Below are 26806 nucleotides of genomic sequence, written 5' to 3'. Positions count from 1 at the left end.
AGGATGCTGAGCCTTGGCTTAATGCCATGAAGGCTGAAGTTGATTCCTTGAACAGGAACCAAACTTGGGAACTGGTACCGGTAGTCCCAGGAATGAGACTGGTTGGCAGCAAATGGGTCTTCAAGGCCAAGACAGACCAGAATGGCAAGGTAGTCAGACACAAAGCCAGATTGGTTGTTAGCCGACCTGACTGGAAGAGTCCGCGACCAGAAGGAGGATGAGTACTAAGAAGAATGGAAGAAATTTAATGATTAGCTAAATATGTTAAGTTAAATTAGTTGGAAAAACCTTGCAAATACTGGACAGGCTTAGGACTACAATATGCATTATGTGATGAATTAATATGTTTAATACTGAATTGGGAAGAAAGAAAGATGTCAAGAGATAAAGTTAATTTTATAAGAACACTGATTTGGAAAACCATTAAAATGATATATATTGAAATCCAACCAGGGGGGTCCGAGGAAGTCACTAAACAATGTTAATTAGATCAAGGTTTAAAAAGGCTATGATCTATGTTTGTTTGTTTATATGTATGTACCGTATTTTTTGCTCTATAAGACTCACTTTTTCCCTCCTAAAAAGTAAGGGGAAATGTGTGTGCGTCTTATGGAGCAAATGCAGGCTGCGCAGCTATCTCAGAAGCCAGAACAGCAAGAGGGATCGCTGCTTTCGCTGAGCAGCGATCCCTCTTGTTGTTCTGGCTTCTGAGATTCAGAGTATTTTTTTTTCTTGTTTTCCCCCTCCAAAAACTAGGTGCGTCTTATGGTCTGGTGCGTCTTATAGAGCGAAAAATGCAGTATTTGTTTGTTTAAATTTTTGTGAAAAACTAATAATTATTACATTATTTTTTTAAAAAAAGGACGGCCAAATTAAATTTAGAAAATATGAGGAGATAAAAGACCAGCTTTCTGGTTGGTTGGAATACCATCAAATATATGAAATATTTAAACAAGATAAAAAGATTGGATTTAATCATCAGCCCTCTAAACTCGAAACAGAATTAATAAATAATAAAATCAGGGTAATTTCAAAAATATATCGACTCCTCCTGGAATGGGAAGTTAAGGAGGAGGAGGTTAAGGCAATGATTAGATGGGCACAGGACATTGGACGTCCAATGAAATTTACAGCGTGTTATAACATCAAAGAAAATACCTCACCCCCTCAAGACTATTGAAGATGTATAAAAATTTAGCGAATACTTTTTGGAGGTGTGGTGGGAGTAATGGCGACATGTATCATATGTGCTGGACAAGTAGGAAGATCAAAGTGTTCTGGGGCTTAATTTACGAGGAGTTGAAAAAAATGTTTGGAATAACTTTTTTTAAAAGACCAGAGGCATTTCTGTTAATCATTGTTGGCAGGGACATCCTGAAGGCCTTTAGGGAGGTGTTCTTATATGCAATGGCCGCAGCTCGGACTTTGGTGGCAAAGGGGTGGAAGGAACAAGAAGCCCCGACAATAACGTCATTACAAGCTACAAGAATTTGCTGAAATGGTGCAGTTAACAAATACCCTGAGAGGCAGCTTCTGGTTGGTCGCCGGTAATGGCAGTCGGGAGCTCTTTCGGCTGAAAGAGCCCCAGCGCATTGAAGCAGGGGGAGACCATGAGAGCATCGTTGTTCCCCCAAAAACCCTCAGATTGGGCGTTCTGAGGACCTGGAGATCCGGCGGGTGCCTTTTCACGACTCCCCCACCCCCGGTAAGCTCGTAAGAGCTCCGAGAGTGAGTGGGGTTGGAGACGCGGCACAGCAGAAACGATTGCTTCCTTCACTGTGTGAAGCTCTGAGACTGGCGATCATGAGCGGCCAATTCCTTCTTTTAAAAAAGGACTTAAAATTCGGAACTGTAAGTAAAGCCAAAACAACAATTTGAAAATAGATCAGAGGGGGGGAAAGTGGGGCTTAAAAATGGAGGTCAGTCCCTTTTGTTGGATGAAATTGGAATCGGTGTGCAAAGACTGAAGCATCAAAAGAAAAAGAACTTTGAAACTTTGCAGGCAACATTTTTGCCCCCCCCCCTCTCAAGGAGGTAAAGGGGGGAAATACTTTAAAATATATTAATTTGGTGTGACTGTTACGGAGGAAAGAGACTCCTTCAATCTGCAGCGGACCTCCAGGGAGGGAAGGCTAGACTCCATTGTGATGTCACAATGGAAGAGGAAACATTTAATTTCTGTTTCCACTGACTTTGTTACATTGTATCCTGTGGCTGCCTGGATGTATATCAAATTTAGCTAAAAGTGTCTTCTCTCTTCAGGACAGCCTATAATCATTACAAGGAAAAAGGGGGCTTAAAAACTTCCTTTTTTCCATTTGCAGCTTGCTTTTAAAGAGCAGGGGGCTGCTGTCTGGCTGGGCTGGCTCCTGTGGGCTTGGTGGTGGGAACCTGTTTTTCTCTCACTACACCAAGCTGTGAGACTGGCCTTGAAATTCCTGAACTACTATGTGTGCTGAAAAAGCAAGACGTGGCTCAAAGAATCTACCCTTTGAGGAATCGGTTATGACAATACTGAATGATATTAGGGAGGGTGTAAATCGTAACACAGCAAGCATAGAAAAGTTGGATAAAAGATTAGAAGCTTTAAGTACTGATTTGAAAGAAGTTAAATCTGAGATTACTACACATGATACAAGGCTGGCACAGCTTGATACAGTCAGAGTGACAGATTTGGAAAGACTTCAATATGAAAAGGAAAATGAAGGAAAATGAATCTCACTTGAGATTGAGGGGGGTCCCCCCTCTGGATGAGGAAAAACTTAAGGAATCTTTGACAGATTTTTTTGTGGCATGGTGGGACCTGAAAAAGGAGGAAGTGGAATCGTGGATAGAAAAAGCCTACAGATTTGGGCCTAAGAAGGATACCAAAATAATCTATGATTGCATAGTGGTCTTTAAGACTAAGGAACAAAGAGATATTATTTTGGGATACCATTATAAAAAAGGCCTAAAAATACAGGACCGGTCCATTGCAATTCCTGAGTTTGAGATCCAATTACACAGATTTGACAAATATCCTGAGGAGGAAAAGCATCTTTTTTAGGTGGGAATTCCCAGAGGGTCTATCTTTCAAATTTGCAGGAAGAAAGCAAAGGATTAAGACGGTGGGAAAGAAGGACAGATTTCTGCAGAAGTACGCTGTTGAACTGGGACTGCAAAGCCCACAGCTGTCGGGAGCAGAAGCGGCATCCCCCTAATTTGGCATCATGGCTTTGAGAATTTATTCTTGGAACGTGAATGGTTTAAACTCCCCCCCCCCCCAAAAAAAGGAGACAGGTTTATCATCAATTGGAAAAACAGAGTTTGGATGTAATTTGTCTACAGGAAACTCATATCATGAGATTACATAGAAAAATCTTAATAAACAAAAGACTTGGACAAGAATTTATCTCTTTGGACAAAGTAAAAAAAAAAGAGGAGTGGTTTTTTAATAAAAGAAAAATGGAATCCAAAATTGATCTTTAAAGATGAGGAGGGAAGACACATAGCGGCGGAAATTACAGCACAAGGTGAAAAATATTTATTACTAGGAATCTATGCACCTAATGATGGGAAAGCGGAATTTTTCAAGAGCTTGGAAACAAGCTTTCTGGAACACTTGGATTACAAATTAATTCTAATGGGAGACTTGAATGGAGTTGCATCTACTTTGATGGATAGGACTCAGAGACAAAAGATTTCGAATACTGGTAGACTACCTAAGACTTTTTTTGATATAACTGACAAATTTGATCTGTCTGACATATGGAGAGTCAGAAATCCAACTGAAAAAGACTTCACTTTTTTCTCAGATGCAAACCAATCATTTTCGAGAATCAACTATTTATGGATATCCAGAGACTTGGTTCCTAAGGTAGTAAAAACTGAAATTTGCCCCAAAACCTGCTCTGACCATAGTGCAGTTTCTATAGAACTGAAAATGTTTGTAGAGGGTTCCTTCAGATGGAGAATGAATGAATCAGCCCGTCTTGGCTGATTAGAGCGTGTCCAGACAAGGTGTGGGCCCTCCTGGGGGATATCATCAATTTGTCCCTTGGCACGGGGACATTCCCAGGGGAACTGAAGGAGGCAGTGGTGCACCCGCTCTTAAATAAAACATCATTAGATCCTTTAGATCTATTCAATTACCGCCCGGTTTCGAATCTTCCGTTCCTGGGTAAGGTGACTGAGAGAGCGGTTGCTGAACAGCTTGGTGGGTTTCTGGATGAAACATCGGCTCTGGATCCATTCCAGTCCGGCTTCCGCGCTGGTCATGGGACCGACACGGCTCTGGTTGCCCTAACAGATGATCTTCGTAGACAGCTGGATCGAGGCGGGTCAGGGCTGCTGATTCTTCTAGATCTGTCAGCAGCTTTCGACATGGTCGATCACGAACTCCTGGACCACCGCCTTGCCGACGTGGGGATCCAGGGCACAGTCCTTCAATGGCTACGCTCGTTTCTCTCTGGTCGGGGACAGAGGGTGGCACTTGGGGGGGGGAATTGTCATCGCGCCACTCCTTGGTGTGTGGAGTACCTCAGGGTGCGATACTCTCCCCGATGCTTTTCAACATCTTTATGCGCCCCCTCGCCCAGCTTGTTCGGAGTTTTGGGCTGGGTTGCCATCAGTATGCCGATGACACCCAACTCTATCTGTTGACGGATGGCCATCCTGACTCGGCCCCAGACACACTGACCAGATGTCTGGAAGCTGTGGCTGGATGGTTACGTGGGAGCCGGTTGAAGCTAAATCCTTCGAAGACAGAGGTCCTGTGGCTGGGACGGGGCGATATGGGATGGGGGGGCAACTCCCATCTCTTGCGGGGGCGCAATTAGTACCAGCACCGTCCGTTAAGAGTTTGGGTGTAATCTTCGATACCTCCCTCTCTATGGAGGCGCAGATTACAGCTATAACAAAGGCGGCATTTTTTCATCTCCGCCAAGCTAAGCAGTTGGCACCTTATCTCTCTCATCCTGACCTAGCCACTGTGATCCATGCGACGGTCACCTCCAGACTGGATTATTGTAACTCGCTCTACGTGGGGCTGCCCTTGAGACTGACCCAGAAACTCCAGCGGGTGCAGAATGCTGCAGCGAGACTCCTTACGAGGTCTTCGCTGCGAGATCACATTCACCCAGTGCTATACCAGCTGCACTGGCTCCCGGTGGAGTACAGGATCAGGTTTAAGGTGCTGGTTTTAACCTTTAAAGCCCTATACGGCCTAGGACCCTCGTACCTACGGGACCGCCTCTCCTGGTATGCCCCACAGAGAAATTTACGGTCCTCAAATAAAAACATCTTGAAGGTCCCAGGCCTCAGAGAGGTTAGGCTGGCCTCAACTAGAGCCAGGGCTTTTTCGGCTGTGACTCCGATCTGGTGGAACACTCTGTCACAAGAGACCAGGGCCCTGCGGGACTTGACATCTTTCCGCAGGGCCTGCAAGACAGAGCTGTTCCACCAGGCCTTTGGCCAGGGCACAGCCTGACTCCCTCCCTCGGCAATCTTTGCGGAGCTCTGGCCCAATGGTTGCCAGTGGCTTGAATTAATTAATTTTATAATGAATGATTTTAGAATGTTGTTTATGCTGTACTTTTGTACTGTTTTATTGTTGTTAGCCGCCCTGAGCCCGGCTTCGGCTGAGGAGGGCGGGATATAAATAACAATTTTTATTATTATTATTTGATGAGAAGTACTCCAATTGTAAAACCCCCCCAAAACCCTAAAGGATTATTTTGAACTTAATATGAACCAAGGAACGGAAACAAGGGTTATTCGGGACGCCAGCAAAGCAGTAATGAGAGGATTCCTTATCCAACAAAACTCAATTAGGAAAAAGACTCAAAATAAACAAAAAGATAAAATTTTGGATCAATTAAAAGAGAAAGACAAGAAGCTAAGAGGAAATCCAAAAAAATTGCAGATACAAAAGTAAATTAAAGCTCTTCAGATTCAAAATTCTCAGATTATAAATCAAGGAATAGAATGGAAATTAAAGAGGATGAGACAAAGGAACTTTGAATCTGCAAATAAATGTGGGAAACTTTTCACCTGGCAATTAAAAAAGAGGCAAAAGCAAAGTACTATCACAAATATTGTAACAGAAGGAAAATCTGTAGAGAACCCTGGTGACATAAGAAAATGTTTTTACAAATACTACAAGAAACTGTACAAAAAGGATAAAGAGGATCAGGTGAAAATTGAGCAATTTATTCAAATTAATGGTTTGCAGAAGATTCCAGAGGATAAAAAAATCCTACTAAAAGGTTTAATTACAAGACAGGAAGTGGAATATGCAATAAATTCAATGCAACTTGGCAAGGCACCGGGACCAGACGGTCTATCAGTGAAATACTACAAGACATTGAAAGATTGGCTTATCCAACCTATGGTAGAAGTATCTAATATGGTTCTCTAAAGGGAAGTCATCCTTCTGCGCACAACTGTTGCATTATGGGGAAGCATTGCTTCTTTTCTCTTGCATTCTGGAAACTCTTGTGTATAAGCTTTTCCCTGCCTTTTGCACACACTGCACAGCTTGTACCGAGACCAAGACATTGTCTCATTTCCTTAGACTGACACTATGACCTGTTCTTAATGCACAGCTGACCACATCTACGGAATTCACTTATTATATTCTTTCATGTTATGATCAATCATTAGTAATTGTTTTAGCCATATTAATCTTTAGTTATAATTTAATTAGGAAGTTTCATGCCTGTCTAGTTCCAGCTTCGTTTCCCAGCCTTTAATCTATCGATGATTAATGTCCACATGTAATTCCCGCCTTGTACTTATGTTAACCAATCAGCAACAAGTTTCTTTGTGTTTGTATCAACCAATCAGCCACAAGCACACCTGTGGCAATGTTTTGTAATATTCAATAAAAGAGAGTTCCCGGGGCTCGCCCCGGCAGACGCCTCTCGATGACACCTGCTACTCGTCTGTCGTGATTTCATTCCAACATCTGGTGACCCTCGACGTGCCAGATCCCTTCACGCAGCCTCATACTTCACTCAACTGGAAAAGTCTCAGCGCGCTATTTCGTGAGTATGGGAGGGGAATTAACTAAGTTACAAAGAGAGCATGCTAAGGAATTGCTTTGTTTAGTCAGGCAGCGAGCTGTGGGTGTTAATATTTCCTTAAAAGAAATTGAAAGATTGTTATGTGAGATAGCTTGCCAGTGTCCTTCCTATCCTGAAACTGGTTCTTTGGAAGTAGAAACTTGGCAAAAGGTCGGAAAGACCCTCTTTGCAGAACCGAGGGCTCCGATTCATTGTCTGCTTACTTGGCAGAAATGTGCAGATGCCGTTGCAAAATTAGGACCACAGGCCCCCCTGAGGGCCCCTCAGGCGTCTCCCTCGGCCCCTGCACTTCTCGTCATTGCAGACAATCCCCCACCTTACCCCAAACTATTGCTGCCTTCACAACCCTGCCAATCCCTCCCTCCTTTGCCTGCTTCGCCTCAGCCTGAATCTTCCCCCCATCCCCCCTTCCCTCCCTCCTTCTCCTGCTCCAGCGGGGGCTGTGCTCTCTGCTCTTGCTCTGGCTAGGCAGAAAGGGCTTTTGTCTTTAGAGGAGGAATCTGAGTGGGCTGGTGAGATGCCATCTGCTTTCCCTATCACCTATACAAACCCAGGAACTGTTCAACAGCAGGTATTATACGAAACGCTTCCTTATTCTATAATGAGAGAATTAAGAAGAGCCATTGCTGATTCCGGTCTAAAATCCTCTTATGTACTAGGAATGCTGGAGGGCATAGCAAATGGTTATACGATGCTCCCTCAAGACTGGAAAGACCTGATGCGCATGCTTTTAACCCCGGCTCAATATGTAGTTTTTGAGAGTGAATTTAAACATAGCGCATCAGCCCTGTCTGATCCACAGCACTCAGCTAATCAACTTTATGGTGCTGGTCCTTATGATAACATAGCAGCTCAGGCGACGCTGACAGCTGCAAATTTAGTCGCACCGCGACCTGTGTACAACGCGCCTTCCGGAAAGTCCCTGTTTCAGGGCAACCCTTTAGCTCCTTTGTCAATATTAAGCAACAGCATTCGGAGCCTTACCATCAGTTTATAGATAGACTGAAAGAATCAGTCACTAGGCAGATTGATAACACTACAGCTCAGAATGAATTGATGAAAAAATTGGCCTTTGAAAACGCAAACACCAATTGCAAGAAAGCATTGCAGTCAATCATACATCGCCCTAAATATGACCTGGCCGATATGATTCAAGCTTGTGCGGATGTCGGTAGCCAGAGCCCTGCGATGTCTTTGCTTGCCGGCGCTATCCAAGCTACCAGCAGACCTACAGGTAACTGCTTTAATTGCAAGCGCCCAGGCCATTTTGCTAAGCAATGCAGAGCCCCTGGCGGGGGGGGGGGGGCAAGCAAGGATGGTGCTGCCACTAGGGCTAGACCTTCCAAAAAATGCCCAAAATGTGGTAAAGGCTATCATTGGGCTAATCAGTGCAGGAGTCCGGGAAACTCCATTCCGGCCCCACTCTCGCGCCAGGACAATTAGAGAGTTTTCCGCCTGTAGTTTCCGCTGCTAAAGGGAAGTCATCCCTCTGCACATAAATTGTCGCATTATGGGAAAGTATTCTTTTCGCTTGCATTCTGGAAAGTCTTGCTTCTAAGCTTTGTTTTGCTCACGCTGCATAAACTGTGCTGATGCTAAGACATTCCATCATCACCCTGGTACGTTCTGTTCACCTTGAGTTCACACCATATCAATCTGTACTTACCCCTCTTTGTACATTCCTTTTTCGTACCACTCTGGTACGGGCAGCCCGAACCCATGCCTGTGTAAACTCCGCGTTCCTTTCCTCAACCTTTAACCTGTCTATGACTGATGTCTCATATGCAATAATTAATGTCTTGTATGCAACCCTTGTTTTTAACTTATGTTAACCAATCAGCAACAAGCACACGTGGCAAACGCAGTAATATTCAATAAAAGGGAGTCTCCGAGGCTGGCTCGAGAGACGCCTCCCATATGACACCTATCTACTCGTCTGTCGTTCATTTTCAACCCAGCATCTGGTGACCCTCGACGTGCCAGTCTCAGCGCGCTATTTCGTGAGTATGGGAGGGGAATTAACTAAGTTACAAAGAGAGCATGCTAAGGAATTGCTTTGTTTAGTCAGGCAGCGAGCTGTGGGTGTGTCAGAGCTGCTTCCAGATCCTAGCTCACAGAGGATCACGCTAGCCAGCGATCATTAAGTAAAAGTCTTTATTGAGTTACAGTTTCCATTCTCAAGCTGCTGCGTGCAACTCTACGTCTAATGGCTAGATCGGCGAAGTCCCGTCTGAGTCTCCGCCCCTTGCGCACCAACTTAATATCCTAGCCCTGCTCCACCTTTTCCGCCTGACTGTTCTCCTCTGGGTCCCTCTGCCCCCCGGGGTCTCTTCCTTCCTGGATTCTTCTGACGCGGACCCCCCGGACTCTCCTGTCTCCTTGCGCCGGGCTTTAGGACCTGGCTCTCTTTTAGGGCTGCCTACTGCGTCACTTCCCTGTGCATTTGAACTTGGCGCGCGCGCCCAACCTTCCACTTTCCGTCTGACCGTTTCTTCGCTCCCCGATGGAGGTGTGGCCACTCCTGACTCATGCCCTCCCCCCTGTTGTGAGCTGCCAGCGCTTGACCCCTGGCTCCCTTCCTCTTCCCTGCTCTCTGGCGGTGACGCTGGTCCCGATTTCCAACTGCTCTCCTCTGAGTCCCCTCTGGCTCTATCTCCCTGGGGTGTCCCCCTAGGCTCCCCCCTTGCCCTGGCCACTGGTGCTCCTTTCTGTGAATCTTCTGATTCACTGGAAAGACTCGGAGATCTCGGGTCGTCGTCATCACTCATCTTTTCCTCTGCCTCCTCCCCCTCGCTCTCTGTTTCCTCCCTTGCCCTTGCCTCTGCTCCTGAACCCCTGACAGGGTGTTAATATTTCCTTAAAAGAAATTGAAAGATTGTTATGTGAGATAGCTTGCCAGTGTCCTTCCTATCCAGAAACTGGTTCTTTGGAAGTAGAAACTTGGCAAAAGGTCGGAAAGACCCTCTTTGCAGAACCGAGGCCTCCAATTCATTGTCTGCTCACTTGGCAGAAGTGTGCCGATGCCATCGCTAGATTAGGTCCCCAGGCGTCTCTGTCGGCAACCGCAGCAGACAATTCCCCACCACCTGCCCTTTTAGCCACAACAGACAATCTACCTCCTTACCAAAAGCTTTTGCCTCCATCACAACTTTCTCTAACCCCTTCGCCTCAGCCTGAATCTTCCCCCCATCCCCCTTCCCTCCCTTCCTTTGCCTGCTTCGCCTCAGCCTGAATCTTCCCCCCATCCCCCCCTTCCCTCCCTCCTTTGTCTGCTCCAGCAGGGGCTGTGAGCTCTGCTCTTGCTCTGGCTAGGCAGAAAGGGCTCTTGTCTTTAGAGGAGGAATCTGAATGGGCCGGTGTGATGCCATCTGCTTTCCCTATCACCTATACAAACCCTGGAACGGTTCAACAGCAGGTTTTATATGAAACTCTTCCCTATTCTATTTTGAGAGAATTGAGAAAAGCCATTACTGATTCCGGTCTAAAATCCTCTTATGTACTGGGAATGCTGGAGGGTATTGCGAATGGTTATACAATGCTGCCTCAGGACTGGAAAGACCTGATGCGCATGCTGTTATCCCCGGCTCAATATGTAGTTTTTGAAAGTGAATTTAAACATAGCGCATCAGCCCTGGCTGATCCACAGCATTCAGCCAACCAACTCTTTGGTGCTGGTCCGTATGATAATATACCAGCCCAGGCGACGCTGACAGCTGCACATTTTAGTCGCACCGCGACCTGTGTGCAACGCGCCTTTCGCAAAGTCCCTGTCTCAGGGCAACCACTCAGCTCCCTTGTTAATATTAAGCAACAACATTCGGAGCCCTACCATCAGTTTATAGATAAATTGAAAGAGTCAGTCACTAGGCAGATTGATAACACCACAGCTCAGAATGAATTGATGAAAAAATTGGCCTTTGAAAACGCAAACACCGATTGCAAGAAAGCATTGCAGTCAATCATACATCGCCCTAAATATGACCTGGCCGATATGATTCAAGCTTGTGCGGATGTCGGTAGCCAGAGCCCTGCGATGTCTTTGCTTGCCGGCGCTATCCAAGCTACCAGCAGACCTACAGGTAACTGCTTTAATTGCAAGCGCCCAGGCCATTTTGCTAAGCAATGCAGAGCCCCTGGCGGGGGGGGGCAAGCAAGGATGGTGCTGCCACTAGGGCTAGACCTTCCAAAAAATGCCCAAAATGTGGTAAAGGCTATCATTGGGCTAATCAGTGCAGGAGTCCGGGAAACTCCATTCCGGCCCCACTCTCGCGCCAGGACAATTAGAGAGTTTTCCGCCTGTAGTTTCCGCTGCTAAAGGGAAGTCATCCCTCTGCACATAAATTGTCGCATTATGGGAAAGTATTCTTTTCGCTTGCATTCTGGAAAGTCTTGCTTCTAAGCTTTGTTTTGCTCACGCTGCATAAACTGTGCTGATGCTAAGACATTCCATCATCACCCTGGTACGTTCTGTTCACCTTGAGTTCACACCATATCAATCTGTACTTACCCCTCTTTGTACATTCCCGCTCCTCCTTCTCCCGTGAGGCCTCCATGAGGTAGCGCGCGGCGGCGGCGGCGGGCAGCGAAGATTCTCCTCAGCCCGCCTCTCTTTGCCCTCATCTTTGTGGCGCTCTGCCTCCTCAGTGGCGTCGTCGTCGTCGGCGCTTTGTTCGGAGCAGCCGGGGGCGGGGCGGGGTTGAGGCGAAAGCGGCGGCAGCGAGGAGGCGGCGGCAGCGAAGGAGAAGGAGGAGAAGAAGAGGCGCAGGAGGAGAGTGAAGAGGGAGGAAGAAGAGGAGGAATCCGAGGAGGAGGAGGAGGAGGAAGAAGAGGAGCCGCTCCCCTCCCCCCTCCGCCTCACGCCGCCCGCTCCCCTCCCCCTCCGCGCACCGCCACCACTGCAGTCGGCGGGGGCGGCGGAGGCCGCGCAGCAGCCCTGAGGGGGGTGGCGGCCCGCAGTCGCCCCCCTCAGCGACGAAGGAGCCAGCCAGCGGCGGACTGAGGAGACCCCTCCTTCCCCTCCCTGTCGTCCCCACCACCCCGACAATATCCCTCCCTCCCGTCCCGGCTCCCCTTCCCGGTCTTCGCTCCCACCCAGCTCCGATTTGGGATTCCCCCGCCTCAACCTCCCCCCTTCGTCTGCTTCTGCTGCTTCTTCCTGCTCCTCCCGCAGCCTAGCAGAAGCCGTGCCGGCGGGGCGGGCGGATTGATGTGGGGGGGGGTCTGACATGAGTCCGCCGGCCGCCGGGTGCTGCCATGTGACCGGCTTCAAGGTGGAGAACTGGAAGCAGAACCTGAGGGTGATCTACCAGTGCTTCGTGTGGAGCGGGTCGGCTGAGACCAGGAAGCGAAAGGCAAAGTCGTGCATCTGTCATATGTGTGGTGCCCATCTGAACAGACTTCATTCTTGCCTGTACTGTGTTTTCTTTGGCTGTTTTACAAAGAAACACATCCACGAGCACGCAAAGGCAAAGCGACACAACTTAGCCATAGACCTTTTGTATGGGGGTATATACTGCTTTATGTGTCAAGATTACATATACGACAAAGATATGGAACAAATTGCCAAAGAAGAACAACGGAAGGCTTGGAAGCTACAAGCCTTCACCCCAACAATGGTTTCTCACTACCAGTGTACAATGACAGGTATTGGAGAGAAGTATTCAACGTGGGAGCCAACCAAACGAGAGTTAGAGCTGCTTCGACACAACCCCAAGCGGAGAAAAATAACTACAAACTGCACCATAGGTCTAAGAGGGCTAATCAATCTTGGGAACACATGTTTTATGAACTGTATTGTCCAAGCACTTACCCACACTCCACTACTGCGAGATTTCTTCCTCTCCGACAGACACAAATGTGAAATGCAAAGCCCCAGCTCATGTCTGGTCTGTGAAATGTCTACACTTTTTCAGGAGTTCTACTCTGGGCACCGATCTCCTCACATTCCATATAGGTTATTGCACCTGGTATGGACGCATGCACGGCATTTAGCAGGGTACGAGCAACAGGATGCACACGAGTTCCTCATTGCTGCGTTACATGTGCTACATCGACACTGCAAAGGTGACGATAATGGGAAGAAAGCCAACAACCCCAACCACTGTAACTGCATCATAGACCAAATTTTCACAGGTGGACTTCCGGAGGCGGCGCGTTCAGCAATGGCGGTCATCTTCAGCTGCTGAAGAGGGGCTCCGCGGGAAAGGGTCGTGCGCTGCGGCACAGCGACGACCCACGCAGAAAAACCACGGGTAGAGTGAGCCCGTGGCCGTGGGATTCGGCGGGCACCAGGAGCGACCTCGGAAACGCAGAAGAGACCCCGTAAGGGGTTTCGGAACGTGGAGGGGGTAGCGGTGCTGTGAATCCATCGCTCTTTCCGCGGAAGTGAAGCCGCGCGGCTGCTGCTGATCGGCACTGACCTTTCTTCTTTGAACAAATGAATTGAAACAACATACTCGTGAGTAAGAAATCCGAGGCTTTATTTGGACCTAATTTGGTGAATTTTGGCTGAAAGCGGGAGACGCTAAAAAGGAAGTCAGTCTTCCGGCTCTGTTTAAAGTACCTAGCAAAGACTCTTTAAAGCGGAAGCGTTGAAAGGAGTTTAAAGAAGCTGGAATATACCCTGCAAATTCGGATTTGTTTGATTAAAAGTTAAGGAAAGGCTAAAACTGTTATAAGTGGACAGAGACTGTGAATCCTCTTTCTATCTTTTGTGGATTACAAAGATAAGATACCCTGCTCTCGGGCTGACCGGATACAAGGTAACACCAGACTGCGGCAACTGTATACAAAAAGTTAAATGTCACATAGGGCTACTTTGTAAGCTGTAAAAAAGGAACTGTTGCATGCACCTTTGTAAAGAACTTCTACTCTCTGCAGTTAAATCTGAACTTAGAGGGCTCCCCCACTATTTTGGATTCTATTTAACTTTTTTGTGGGAACTTTATGGTGGAAACTTTCCCTTCTTCTCCTTAATTTTTGGGGAGCTCCCCCTGCTGGATTGTGGAATTATTAGTCTCTGGGAACTGCCGGCTGCCTTGGAATTTTTTTTTTTTTTTGACTGGATGTTTACTTTTCCTGGATTGCTTTTCCCATGGGATTTACAATTTGACCTTGACGCTTGGACAGCTGTGGAATGAGTGGCGCACCAAAAACAAGGGCTGCTAAGAAAGCAAAACAAACTGAACTTTTGCAATTAACTTTGCCTGTGCAGCCACGAAGATCGTCTGTCCCTATTGTGACAGGTCTGCAAGAAGGACAACCCAAGCAGCCAGCTTTTGGGGATATGGCTGCAGGAGGGCTAGACCCTGTCTCTAAAGAAATATTGGACCAGCTGGCAGCATTAAATAAGAAAGCTGACGAACAAGCAGCTAAATTTGAGGAACAAGCGGCTAAATTTGACCAGGTGACAGCTACAATTAATAAACTGACAGATCAAGTCGCTCAAAATACACAGGCAGTTGGCAATATTGAAAAGATCACAACAGAAAACCGAAAATTAGCACAGGAAGCAAATACAAAAGCAGACCAAAATAAAGAGAAGATAGAGGAATTAAGAGGAGAAGTAAGGCCACTGAGCAGACAGGTTACTGAACAGCAAGCGTTCCTGTCCATGGCGGAATTGAAAAACAGGGAATGCAATCTCAGGCTTAGAAATATCCCAGAAACAGAAAAAGAAGACTTGATCAGCTTTCTGACAACAGAAATATCCAAGTTCTGGGGTTTGGCTGAAGAGAAAGACTTTAAAATAGTTACCGCCTTCAGATTGGGAAGAGTGGCCAAGAAGGATAAACCAAGAGATTGCTTGATCATTTTGAGATCTAAGCAAGAAAAAGATAACATACTCGGCCTGCACTTTAAAAATTCACTGGTGATTCAGGGAAAGACGGCAGAAATCTTCAGAGACATACCTAAACAGTTACTGGATTTAAGAGCTACATATAAAGACTTGGCAAGTTTACTGAGAAACAACACAATCCCTTACAGGTGGGAATTCCCTCAAGGACTATCTTTTACCTTGAAAGAGAAGAAGGTAAGAATCAGAACAGCAGAGGAGCAAGAAAAGTTCCTAAACGACCACGGGGAGGACCTTCGGAAGGGAGTAGCAGGAGCCTGGCCACCTCCTTCGTTTGGTTTCAATCCGGTTCCACCTCCAGACAAAAACGACAAAAGAGACACCCCTACAGGCCAATAAATTAGCCCGAGATGTCTCTGCAGCTCCTTAGTTGGAACATTCATGGCGCAAATTCTCCCGAGAAAAGGAAAAAGATTTTTCATATATTGAGAAAAGAACAATTAGATGTTATCTGCCTTCAAGAAACACATGTGACTAGGCTCCACAGGAGAGTGTTAATTAACAAGAGACTAGGCCAAGAATTTATCTCATCAGACAAGGTTAAAAAAAGAGGAGTAGTGATATACGCAAAGGAGAGCCTAGCACCAAAGTTGGTCTTTAAAGATGAACAAGGAAGAATTTTGGCGATTGAAATACAATCACAAGGAGAAAAAATTTTGATAGTAGGAATCTACGCACCAAACGATGGAAAATCGGAATTTTACAAGAAGCTGCATGAGATAATGTTGGACTATATTGACTATACTAACATCATTTTGATGGGTGATATGAATGGAGTTGTCTCTACATACATGGATAAGTCACAAAATCAGAATTTGACCAAAGATGGCAGGCTTCCAAAGACTTTCTTTGAACTTACAGACAATATGGATTTGATTGATATCTGGAGGACAAAGAACCCTCTGGGTAAAGAAGGAACATTCTTTTCTGAGGCCCACCTATCGTGGACAAGAATCGACCAAATTTGGACATCTAGAGGACTGGCACCTAAGACAAAAAAAGTTGAGATCTGCCCTAAAACCTGCTCCGACCATAATGCCTTGAAAATAGACCTGAGACTTACACCAGCTGGATCCTTCAGATGGAGAATGAATGACTACCTGCTTAGAGATCAGGAGATTGTGAAGAAGGCCCAAAAAACATTGAAAGATTATTTTGAAATAAATTTGAATACTTCGGTGGAAAAGAAAACAATCTGGGACGCGAGTAAAGCTGTTATGAGAGGGTTTCTGATACAACAGAACACTATTGTGATGGGATGATTAGCTGCTTGTGCGTAAAATCGTGGTCCCTCAGAGTTTGTGCAACTCCACAAACCTCTGTGTGTGACAGAGCTCCTCAAACATGTCTGCCCTAGTCACTCGTAGATTCCGACAGTGGCTGTCTGCGGAAGCGCTTCCAGCATAGAAGCTCCTTAACGGAAACGCGTCTTCTGGACTCACGACGTGGCAGCTTCCGGCGAAGCATGGGTCTCCCTATGGGAGCTTCTGACACCTCCCCGCTGTTCTCGCTGGACGTGTCCCTGATCCCTCCCTCTTCCCTGCTAGTTCCTGCTTTAGCTGCTGCGTCTCTCTCCGCATTCATGAGACCCTCCTCCAGAGACCCCTCTCTCCCCCTGCTGGTCCCTGCTTTCGCTGCTGACTCCCTCCCAGCCTCTGTGAGCCCTTCCACCTCCCTTTCCTCCGATGGCAGTTCCCTGACATCCACCTCCCCTCCAGGGCCCCCTTCCCCCCCGCCCATTCTCTCTCCTCTGGGCGGTGAAGAGATAAAACCCCGAAAAGAATCCTCTTCATCTTCAGACGTCTCGAACATTTCCCTCCATCGGTCTTCGTTCCGGCTCGCTGAATCCTCCTCCTCCTCGGAATCAGGGAACCCCTCCAACTCTTCTTCTTCGTCGGTGGTGGCAAAGTATTCCCTCCGGAACCTCGCCACTGGCTGAGGTTTACGTGGGAACCTCTGATGAAAAGTTTCTATTAAAACCTCGTCATCTACATCCTCTGCCATGACCCAGGTGTTTTCCGACTCCGGCTCCCCTTCCCACATTACCAAATACTCTACTTGATCTCCCTTCCACCTGGAATCGAGAATCTCCGCTACATGGTAGCTGTGTTCCTTCTCCTCCATTGCTGGTCCCCTATTGACCCTCCCTTCTCTGTCCCCTTTATACGGTGACAGCAACGACCTGTGGAAAACTGGGTGCAGCTTCATGTGGTTCGGTAACCGGAGTCTGAAAGCCACTGGGTTGACCTGCTGCGTGACTTCAAATGGGCCCAGTCTTTTGGGTCTTAACTTCTTACAACCCCCTTTGAATGGTAACCCTTGGGTTGACAGCCACACCTGGTCCCCCACCCTAATGCTTTCACCTTCTCTTCTGTTTTTGTCTGCCTGCCTCTTATATTCCTCCTTAGCCCTGTTTAAGTTAAGTTGGAGCTGGCGATGGATCACTTCCATTTCTTCTACGAACTGTTCTGCAGCTGGAACGCTCCAGTTCTCCTCTTCCCCCCCTGGGAAGGCTCGGGGATGGCACCCGTAATTAGCCAAAAAGGGGCTCATCCCCGTGGACACGTTCTCTGCATTGTTGTAGGCAAATTCTGCCAACGCCAGCTTCTCCACCCAATCATTCTCTCTGTCATTCACATAACACCTCAAATATTGCTGGAGGACGCCATTAGCTCTTTCCGCCTGCCCGTTGGTTTCAGGATGCCGGGCAGTTGAGAAATTAACCTCTACATGCAGTAAGCTCATGAGCTTCCTCCAGAACCTGGAAGTAAATTGTTTCCCTCGGTCTGAAACCACCCTCAAGGGGGCGCCATGCAACCTAAACACATTTTCTACAAACAATTTAGCTGTTTCTTCTGCCGTGACCGCATGTGAGCAGGCTATAAAGTGGGCCATTTTGGTTAACAGGTCTACCACAACCATGATGGCTGTTTTCCCTCTGGACCTTGGCAGATCAGTCATGAAATCTATTGCCACTGTTTCCCATGGTCTTTCAGGTGTGGGTAGTGGTTCTAATAACCCTGCCGGTGCCCGCCTCTCCCCCTTGGCTCGTTGGCATTGGTCACACCCTCTCACATACTCCCGCACATCTTCCCTGACCTTGGGCCACCAAAATTCCCTGGTAACCAGCCACATGGTTTTGTGTTGCCCAAAATGCCCTGCTGTGGGGCTATCGTGCAGTTGCTTGAGTACCTTCTCCCTCAATTCACCTTCAGGTATATATAACGCTCCCTTGTAATACAACGCCCCGTTTCTCTCCTCAAAACCCCCGGGTTTGTCTCCCTCCCTCCTGAGACCCCTGAGTTTGTCCTGGGCGTATTCATCATGCACCGTTCCCTCTACCAGTTCCCTTTGCCCCACCAATGCCGCCCCACACACCCAGCGGTCCTCTGGAATGACATGGGTCTCTTCGGGTGCTCCCTCCCCCTCCAAATATTCAGGTTTGCGTGAGAGAGCGTCCGCCCTAACGTTTTCTGGGCCTGGCACGTAACAAATCTCAAAGTTAAATTTGGAAAACTCCTGGGCCCATCTCAACTGCCGTTGGTTGAGCACTCGCGCAGTTCTCCAATACTCTAGGTTCTTATGGTCCGTGCACACTTGCACCTTATGTTGTGCACCAATTAGCAGGTGCCTCCATCTCCGGAAAGCCTCATGAATAGCAAGAAGTTCCCGGTCGTACACCGTGTAGTTCCTCTCGGATTTGTTCAGCTTTCGCGAAAAGAAGGCACACGGTCGCCACTCTGACTCCTCCTTCCCTGGCTGCAGAAGAAGAAGCACCACCCCTATGGCTCTGTCAGATGCGTCTGTTTCGACCCTCAGCTTTTTTTGTAAATCCACATGCAGAAGTTGTCCTTCAGAGGCGAAGGCCCTTTTCAGTTCCTCAAACGCTCGCTCCGCCTCCGCAGTCCAAACAAATTTCTTCTTACTGCTGAGACAGTCCGTAATGGGCGCCGTCAGGTGTGCAAAGTTTCGGATGAACTTACGATAAAAGTTCCCAAACCCTAGGAACCTCTGCACATCCTTCTTGGTTTTGGGTGTTTTCCATTCCAGCACTGCCTGGACCTTGCCGGGATCCATGGCCAATCCCTTGTCTGACAGGCGGTACCCCAGGAATTCCACCTCCTTGGTATGAAACTGACACTTCTCCAGTTTCACCCACAGCCTGTTGGCTTGCAGCCTGCTCAACACTTCTCTGACGTCTCTCACATGCTGCTCCTCATTCTCCGAATACACCAACACATCATCTAGGAAGGCCACGCAATTCTTGTAGAGCAAAGGCCCCAGTACGTGGTTCATAAACGATTGAAAGCACGCTGAGCCTGCTTGTAATCCAAATGGCATAACGAGATATTCAAATGCCCCCAAAGGGGTGAACATGGTGGTTTTCCATTCATCCCCTTTCCTTATACGTATCAGGTTGTACGCCCCCCTTAGATCCAGCTTTGTAAAAATCTTTCCCTTCCGCACCCTGGTCAAAATGTCATCAATCCTGGGCATAGGGAAAGCCACTGGTTCTGTCACTGCATTTAACCCCCTGAAATCACACACAAGTCTCGGCTTGTCCGTGTTCTTTTTATCCACAAAAAACACTGGGCTACCCCCCGCTGCTTTGGACTCTCTGATGAAGCCTCTCTTCAGGTTCTTGTCAATGAACTCTCGCAGCTCCTGCATTTCTCTGTCTGACATGGCATACAACTTGCCTACAGGAAGCTGTGCTCCAGGGAGTAAATTGATCTGACAGTCAAAGGGCCTATGCGGGGGTAGTTGGTCGGCTTCCTTCTCGCTGAACACGTCGCTGAGATCTGCATATTGTGGTGGTACCTTCACCTTCTCCATTACTTCTGTCCCTGCTAGGGTGGCTTGGGCCCCTGCTGAACCCTTTTCCCCTTTGCAGTGTTCTAAGCAATGTGCTGAACCAAAGGAAACCACTCTCTGATGCCAGCCCACCAGCGGATCATGTAGCGCTAGCCAGCTCATTCCCAAAATAATGGGAGCGCCTCCCAAGGTGGCCACATTAAACGCTATCAGTTCTGTGTGCCTTGCCACCCTCATTATCATTGGGACGGTCTGCAAGCTGACTCCTCCTCCCAACAACTCCCTGCCATCGATCGTGGTCACCTGCAGGGGGTTGCTTAAAGGGATCGTCTGTATCTGGTGTTCAGCAGCAAACTCCTTGCTCATAAAATTGCAGGAGCTGCCTGAGTCCAACAGCGCCTTTATTTTTAAGGGGTGTCCATTTTGCAGCTCTAGCGACACTTCAATCACTAGAGCAGGTTGAGGAGCTTCTGGCACGGGCACTTTCACTGCTCTTTGGCCTTTCACTGTGGCAACCAGGCGTTGGCTTTTACCTGCTCCGGTTCTCCCTGCTCTCTTCCCTCAACAGCTCCCACCATCCCTTGCCATTCCTTCCTCTGGGGGCAGACTCTGGCAAAGTGGCCTGGCTGTTGGCAGAGATAGCATTTCCGGGCGCCTTTTCCCTCCTTCTTAGCCCCCTCACTGGGCTTTGAAACTGCGCGCGCGCGCGCTGTTCCGATTTCCATCGGCTCTGCCGGCGGGAAAGTTGTCTCTGGAATCTCAGGAATGCGGAACTCCTTCCAGCGTTCCCCTTTCCCTTCCCGCCTCTCCAAAGCTCTCGCCTCCTGGCGCGCTCCTATAGTCAGCGCAGATTTAGTCAGCTGATCCATGGAATCCGCCCTAGGACCCCGGGACAGTTCGTCTTTCACGGCCGAAGCCAGGCCTTCTTCAAATAGCATTTGAATGGGCGCCGCCGATAAGTCCCAACCCAATCTGTGAACCAGCATAGTGAACTCAGTCCAGTACTCACGGACAGATCGGCTTCCCTGCTTGCAAGCCATTAGCTGTCTGCGCACCACTCCCTCCTCAATATCGCTGGAAAACATGAGATCCATTGCACGAAAGAACTTCATGGTGTCCTTTAGGACGTCATTGTGCGTTGCCATCAGGGGCCTAACCCAGTCTCTCGCCCCCCTCTCAAGATGCCCAATCACGTAAGCAACTCGCGATTCCTCGTCAGGGAATTCATCAAACTGCACATTGAGGGCATATTGCATCTCTGTTCTAAAGGCATGATAGTCCTTGGGGTCCCCCCCAAATTTCTGCACCAATCCTGGTACCTTTCTGTTGAACTGGGTGGCTCTCCCCTTCTTGTCTGCATCCTGAGCCCTTCTCTCCTCAAGCCTAGCCGTCTGCAGCGCCAATTGGATTTCCAACGCTCGGTACCTATCTTCCAAGCTTGGACCCGCTCCAACTCCTGCCTCTCCGGCTCCGGCTGGGTCGCTCATGATGCCTTCTCCTGCACAGGCAGCTTACAAAGACTGTCGGAATGCTGTGATGGGATGATTAGCTGCTTGTGCGTAAAATTGTGGTCCCTCAGAGTTTGTGCAACTCCACAAACCTCTGTGTGTGACAGAGCTCCTCAAACATGTCTGCCCTAGTCACTCGTAGATTCCGACAGTGGCTGTCTGCGGAAGCGCTTCCAGCATAGAAGCTCCTTAACGGAAACGCGTCTTCTGGACTCACGACGTGGCAGCTTCCGGCGAAGCATGGGTCTCCCTATGGGAGCTTCTGACACCTCCCCGCTGTTCTCGCTGGACGTGTCCCTGATCCCTCCCTCTTCCCTGCTAGTTCCTGCTTTAGCTGCTGCGTCTCTCTCCGCATTCATGAGACCCTCCTCCAGAGACCCCTCTCTCCCCCTGCTGGTCCCTGCTTTCGCTGCTGACTCCCTCCCAGCCTCTGTGAGCCCTTCCACCTCCCTTTCCTCCAATGGCAGTTCCCTGACAACTATTAAGAAAAAACTCTGGAATGGTAAAAAGGATAAGATTTTGGAGAAGATAAGAGACGGAGAGAAAAAGTTGAGACTAAACCCAAAATCAAAAGAAGTTTTAAGAGAAATAAAATTCCATCAAGCACAATATGCGAAATTGATAAATCAAGAAATCGAATGGAAAATTAAACAGATGAAACAAAGATAATTTGAATCTGCAAATAAATGTGGGAAGCTGCTGGCATGGCAGCTGAAAAAGAGACAGAAATTGAACTTTGTTACCAATCTGGAGGTAGAAGGAGAATGTATTCAGAAACCAGAAGATATCAGAAAGTGTTTCCAGAGATATTTTAAAAAACTGTTTACTCAAGGACCCCAAGTAGAGACTGAGATAAACAAATTTCTAAAAAGCTATGGCCTGCAAAAATTAACACAAGATAAACAGACAGTCCTGAATTACAAAATAACACAACAGGAAATTGAAAGTGCCATTCAGAATTTGCAGTTAGGCAAATTCCCAGGTCCAGATGGACTTACCTCCAAATATTATAAGACACTGAAGGAATATTTGGTCCAGCCATTATTGGAGGTATGCAACCAAATTATGGAAGGGAAGGGGGCACCCGAATCGTGGAAAGAGGCATTCATCACTTTGATACCAAAACTGGAATCTGAAAAGACTCAACTTAGGAACTACCGTCCCATCTCACTCCTAAATGTGGATTACAAAATTTTTGCTGATATTCTAGCAAACAGACTGAAAAAAGTTTTAAATGAAATAATCCATAAAGACCAAGCAGGCTTCCTTCCCGGCAGGCATTTGTCTGAAAACACCAGGAACATTGTCGATGTTTTGGAGTTACTACAGACAAATTTGAACACGAAAGCAGTTTTGATCTTTATAGACGCCGAGAAAGCCTTTGACAATATATCTTGGAAATTTATGAAGAAAAATTTGGAAGGGATGGGAGTGGGAAGGGCGTTCCAAAATTGTATTGAAGCAATTTATTCAGAGCAAAAAGCTAAATTGATAGTAAACAATGTGGTGACAGAGGAGTTTAAAATTGAAAAAGGGACACGACAGGGATGCCCCCTATCACCCTTGTTATTTATTTCTGTCCTGGAGGTGTTGCTGAACTTGATTAGGAAGGACCAGCAGGTGGAAGGAATACAGGTCGGAGAAAAACAATATAAACTAAAGGCTTTTGCAGATGACTTGGTTTTGACATTACAGGAGCCAGAAGCTAGCGCAAAAAGAGCTTTAGAATTAATTTCTGAATTTGGTCGGGTGGCGGGATTCAAGTTGAACAAACACAAAACTAAGGTTCTGGCAAAAAACTTGACACCTTCAGAAATAGATGGGTTCCAGAAGGAAACAGAATTAAATGTGGTAACAAAGGTGAAATACCTAGGGGTTAATTTGACTGGGAGAAATTTGAATTTGTTTAAAGATAACTACGAAAAATGTTGGTCGGAAATTAAAAAGGATTTAGAAATTTGGTCAAGATTGAAACTTTCCTTGTTGGGAAGCATTGCAGCAGTTAAGATGAATGTATTGCCAAGAATGTTGTTTCTGTTTCAAACCCTTCAGATCGTGGACAGAGTGGAATGTTTTGGAAAGTGGCAGAAGGACATTGCGAAGTTTGTCTGGCAGGGCAAAAAGCCCCGAATAAAATTTAAGATACTAACAGATGCAAAGGAAAGAGGGGGGTTTGCCCTGCCGGACTTAAGACTGTATTATGAAGCTGCATCCTTCTGCTGGATGAAGGATTGGTTTTTGTTAGAAAACACTGATGTCCTAGATCTGGAAGGGTTTAACAATGCTTTTGGGTGGCATGCATATTTGTGGTACGACAAGGTAAAGTCTCACAGATTGTTTAAAAACCATATTGCCAGGAAAGCTTTATTCATTGTCTGGACTAAATATAAGGACTTATTTGAAAACAAGACTCCGAGGTGGCTCTCACCAATGGAGGCAAAGGCCCCAAAAAGACTTAACATGGAGGTTGGCTGGGCAAAATACTGTGAAATAATAGAAAAATGCGGAGATAATTGGAGACTGCTGAGTTTAGAAAAATTAAAAAATAAGGTGCGAGACTGGTTACATTATGCCCAAATCCAAGAGGTTTTTAAAAAGGACAAAAAAATTGGTTTCCAGGTGGAAAAATCAAAATTAGAGACAGAATTACTTGAACCTAAGACGAAAGTGCTTTCAAGAATGTATAACCTGTTGCTGAAATGGAATACTCAAGACGAGACAGTTAAATCAGCTATGATAAAATGGGCACAAGACATTGGGTACAACATTATGTCTGAAGACTGGGAAAGGTTATGGACCACCGGTATGAAATTCACGGCATGTAGTGCCTTAAAAGAAAACATTATGAAAATGGTATACAGGTGGTACATGACCCCAGTCAAACTTGCAAAGATATACCATCTGTCTGACAATAAATGTTGGAAATGTAAGGAGGCTGAAGGAACATTTTTTCACCTCTGGTGGACATGCCCGAGGGTGAAGGCTTTTTGGGAAATGATTTACAATGAGTTGAAAAAGGTGTTTAAGTACACCTTTCAGAAGAAACCAGAGGCCTTCCTCCTGGGCATTGTGGGCCAGAGAGTGTCAAAAAAAGATAGAACTTTCTTTTTATATGCAACTACAGCAGCAAGAATTCTTATAGCCAAATATTGGAAGGCACAGGAGTTACCCACGCTGGAAGAATGGCATTCGCAGCTGATGGACTGCATGGAATTAGCCGAAATGACCGGCAGAATCCGAGATCTGGGAGAAGAGACAGTGGAAGAGGATTGGAAAAAATTTAAGGACTATTTACAAAAACATTATAAGTTATATGAATGTTGAGAATTTGCTAAGTTTTTGGGAAAAACATGCTTCAGCATTGAGATTGGTAAAGGAGGGAAACTAAGTTATGAAGTTAAAAAGTATAAATCATAGACTATACAACTAAATGAAAACACAAAAACACATAAAATAAGGTATCAAATTGCTGTTTATTTCTATTGAAAAGAAAGCAGGGGATGGAAGATTTGGGGAAGTCCAGTTGATTATGAACATTAATTTGGAAAAGTGAATTTTCTTTTATAACTTTTCTTTTTTCTGTAAAACCGCTTTTGTTGTGCTATTGAAGATGTATCTTACCCTGGAAAAAAAGCAATAAAAAAATTATTAAAAAACAAAACAAAACAAATTTTCACAGGTGGACTACAGTCCGATGTCACTTGTCAAGTCTGCCATGGTGTTTCCACGACGATAGACCCATTCTGGGACATCAGTTTGGACTTGCCAGGTTCTTCTACCCCGTTTTGGCCTCTGAGCCCAGGCAGCGATGGCAGTGTGGTGAATGGGGAGAGCCACGTGTCAGGAACCACGACCCTCACAGACTGCTTGCGAAGGTTTACGAGGCCAGAACATCTAGGAAGCAGTGCCAAAATCAAATGTAGTGGTTGCCATAGCTACCAGGAATCTACCAAACAACTCACTATGAAGAAATTACCCATTGTGGCCTGTTTTCATCTCAAACGGTTTGAACACTCAGCCAAACTGAGACGAAAGATCACTACATATGTCTCCTTTCCGCTGGAGCTGGACATGATGCCTTTCATGGCCTCCAGTAAAGAGAGCAGAATGAATGGGCAGTACCAGCAGCCGGCAGATAGTCTAAACAATGATAATAAGTATTCCTTGTTTGCAGTAGTTAATCACCAAGGAACCCTGGAGAGCGGGCACTATACCAGCTTCATCCGGCAACACAAGGACCAGTGGTTCAAATGTGACGACGCCATCATCACCAAGGCTAGCATTAAGGATGTACTAGACAGCGAAGGATATTTGCTGTTCTATCACAAACAGTTCCTGGAGTACGAGTAGCCTTCTTCAGCAGCTCAAGAGAGAAATGAAAGGAAGTGAAATGAATGGCAGCCTTCTGAAAAGACACACAAACCTACCTGAAATGAAAAGACACCCATTCGACATCTAGCACTGAGCTGCGACAGGACCTGCTTGCCGCTGGCTCGTGGCCTAGAGGAGCAAGAATCGAATAATGTCCATCGTGTACGCAGTCCTGCAGGGACAGAAGAGGGGGGGGGATGTAAAAGAGGCTACAGTCAGTGACTTTGAAAGAAGAAATATAATAACGCAAAGATTGCTCTGGGTGGGGAAAATAGGAGCAGAGGAATCCAGGCGCTGGCACATCTCCCTCCGTTCCTCCAAAATGTGTGTGGGAAGCCCGGGGGGTGTACTCTCATCTCCATAAAGCATCTTCTCCATTGGTGCTTCAGCTCCAACTGACCAATCATACAACAGTTATAATTTTTTTTTTAAAAGTCCAAGCCCATTTTTTTTATGCCTATGGGTCTGAAAGCAGTAAAATGGAGGAGAATTGGGACGACGCAATGATATGGACTTTGCAAGTACTTTTTTATTTGTGAATTTTAGTTATTAAATAAATACAGTATAAAGTGTACAGTGGCTGCCTGTTTCTCTGCCTGATAGCTCTGAAGCCATTGCATACATCCAACCCTGTGTGTTAAAAATCCACCTCAATCTGTGGGGCAGAGACTTATTACAACAATTACAAGCTACCATTCAATTTAATGAGTAAGCTTGCACTTCCCCTTAGCTGGAAATCTACCAGTCCTGTATGGGTAGAACAATGGCCCATAACGGGAGAAAAGCTACTTGCTTTAAAACAATTGGTAAATGAACAATTATTTGCAGACCATATTGAGCCTTCCGTTAGCCCCTATAATACCCCTGTCTTTGTCATAAAAAAGAAAAGTGGAAAATGGAGATTTCTCCAAGACTTAAGGAGAATAAACCAGATCCTTGAACCCATTGCGAGAAGCAAAGCTACAGGGAACCAGGCAGAGGGCCTTCTCGGTAGTGGCGCCCGCCCTGTGGAACGCCCTTCCAGCAGATGTCAAAGCAATAAACAACTACCTGACATTCAGGAGACATCTTAAGGTAGCCCTGTTCAGTGAAGTTTTTAACGTGTGATATTTTATTGTATTTTTGGTTTTTACGGAAGCCGCCCAGAGTGGCTGGGGAAACCCAGCCAGATGGGCGGGGTACAAATAATAAAC

General features: G+C 46.6%; 1 protein-coding gene across 1 annotated transcript; it reads left to right on the top strand.

Annotated features, from left to right (window-relative positions):
• Positions 1 to 11671: 11671 nt before the first annotated feature.
• LOC308577832 (ubiquitin carboxyl-terminal hydrolase 22-A-like) lies at positions 11672 to 26035 on the top strand. The gene is made up of 2 exons (XM_081178230.1): positions 11672 to 13196; positions 24922 to 26035. The coding sequence occupies exons 1-2, from the start codon at positions 12290 to 12292 to the stop codon at positions 25590 to 25592; spliced, it is 1578 nt and encodes a 525-aa protein (XP_081034356.1). The 5' UTR covers positions 11672 to 12289; the 3' UTR covers positions 25593 to 26035.
• The last annotated feature ends 771 nt before the right edge of the window (positions 26036 to 26806 follow it).

The sequence above is a fragment of the Podarcis bocagei genome (genome assembly GCF_964188305.1).
Source record: "Podarcis bocagei genome assembly, chromosome: W".
NCBI lineage: Eukaryota > Metazoa > Chordata > Lepidosauria > Squamata > Lacertidae > Podarcis > Podarcis bocagei.
The sequence above is the reverse complement of the archived record's forward strand: the minus strand, read 5'-3'. Positions and strand labels throughout refer to the sequence as shown.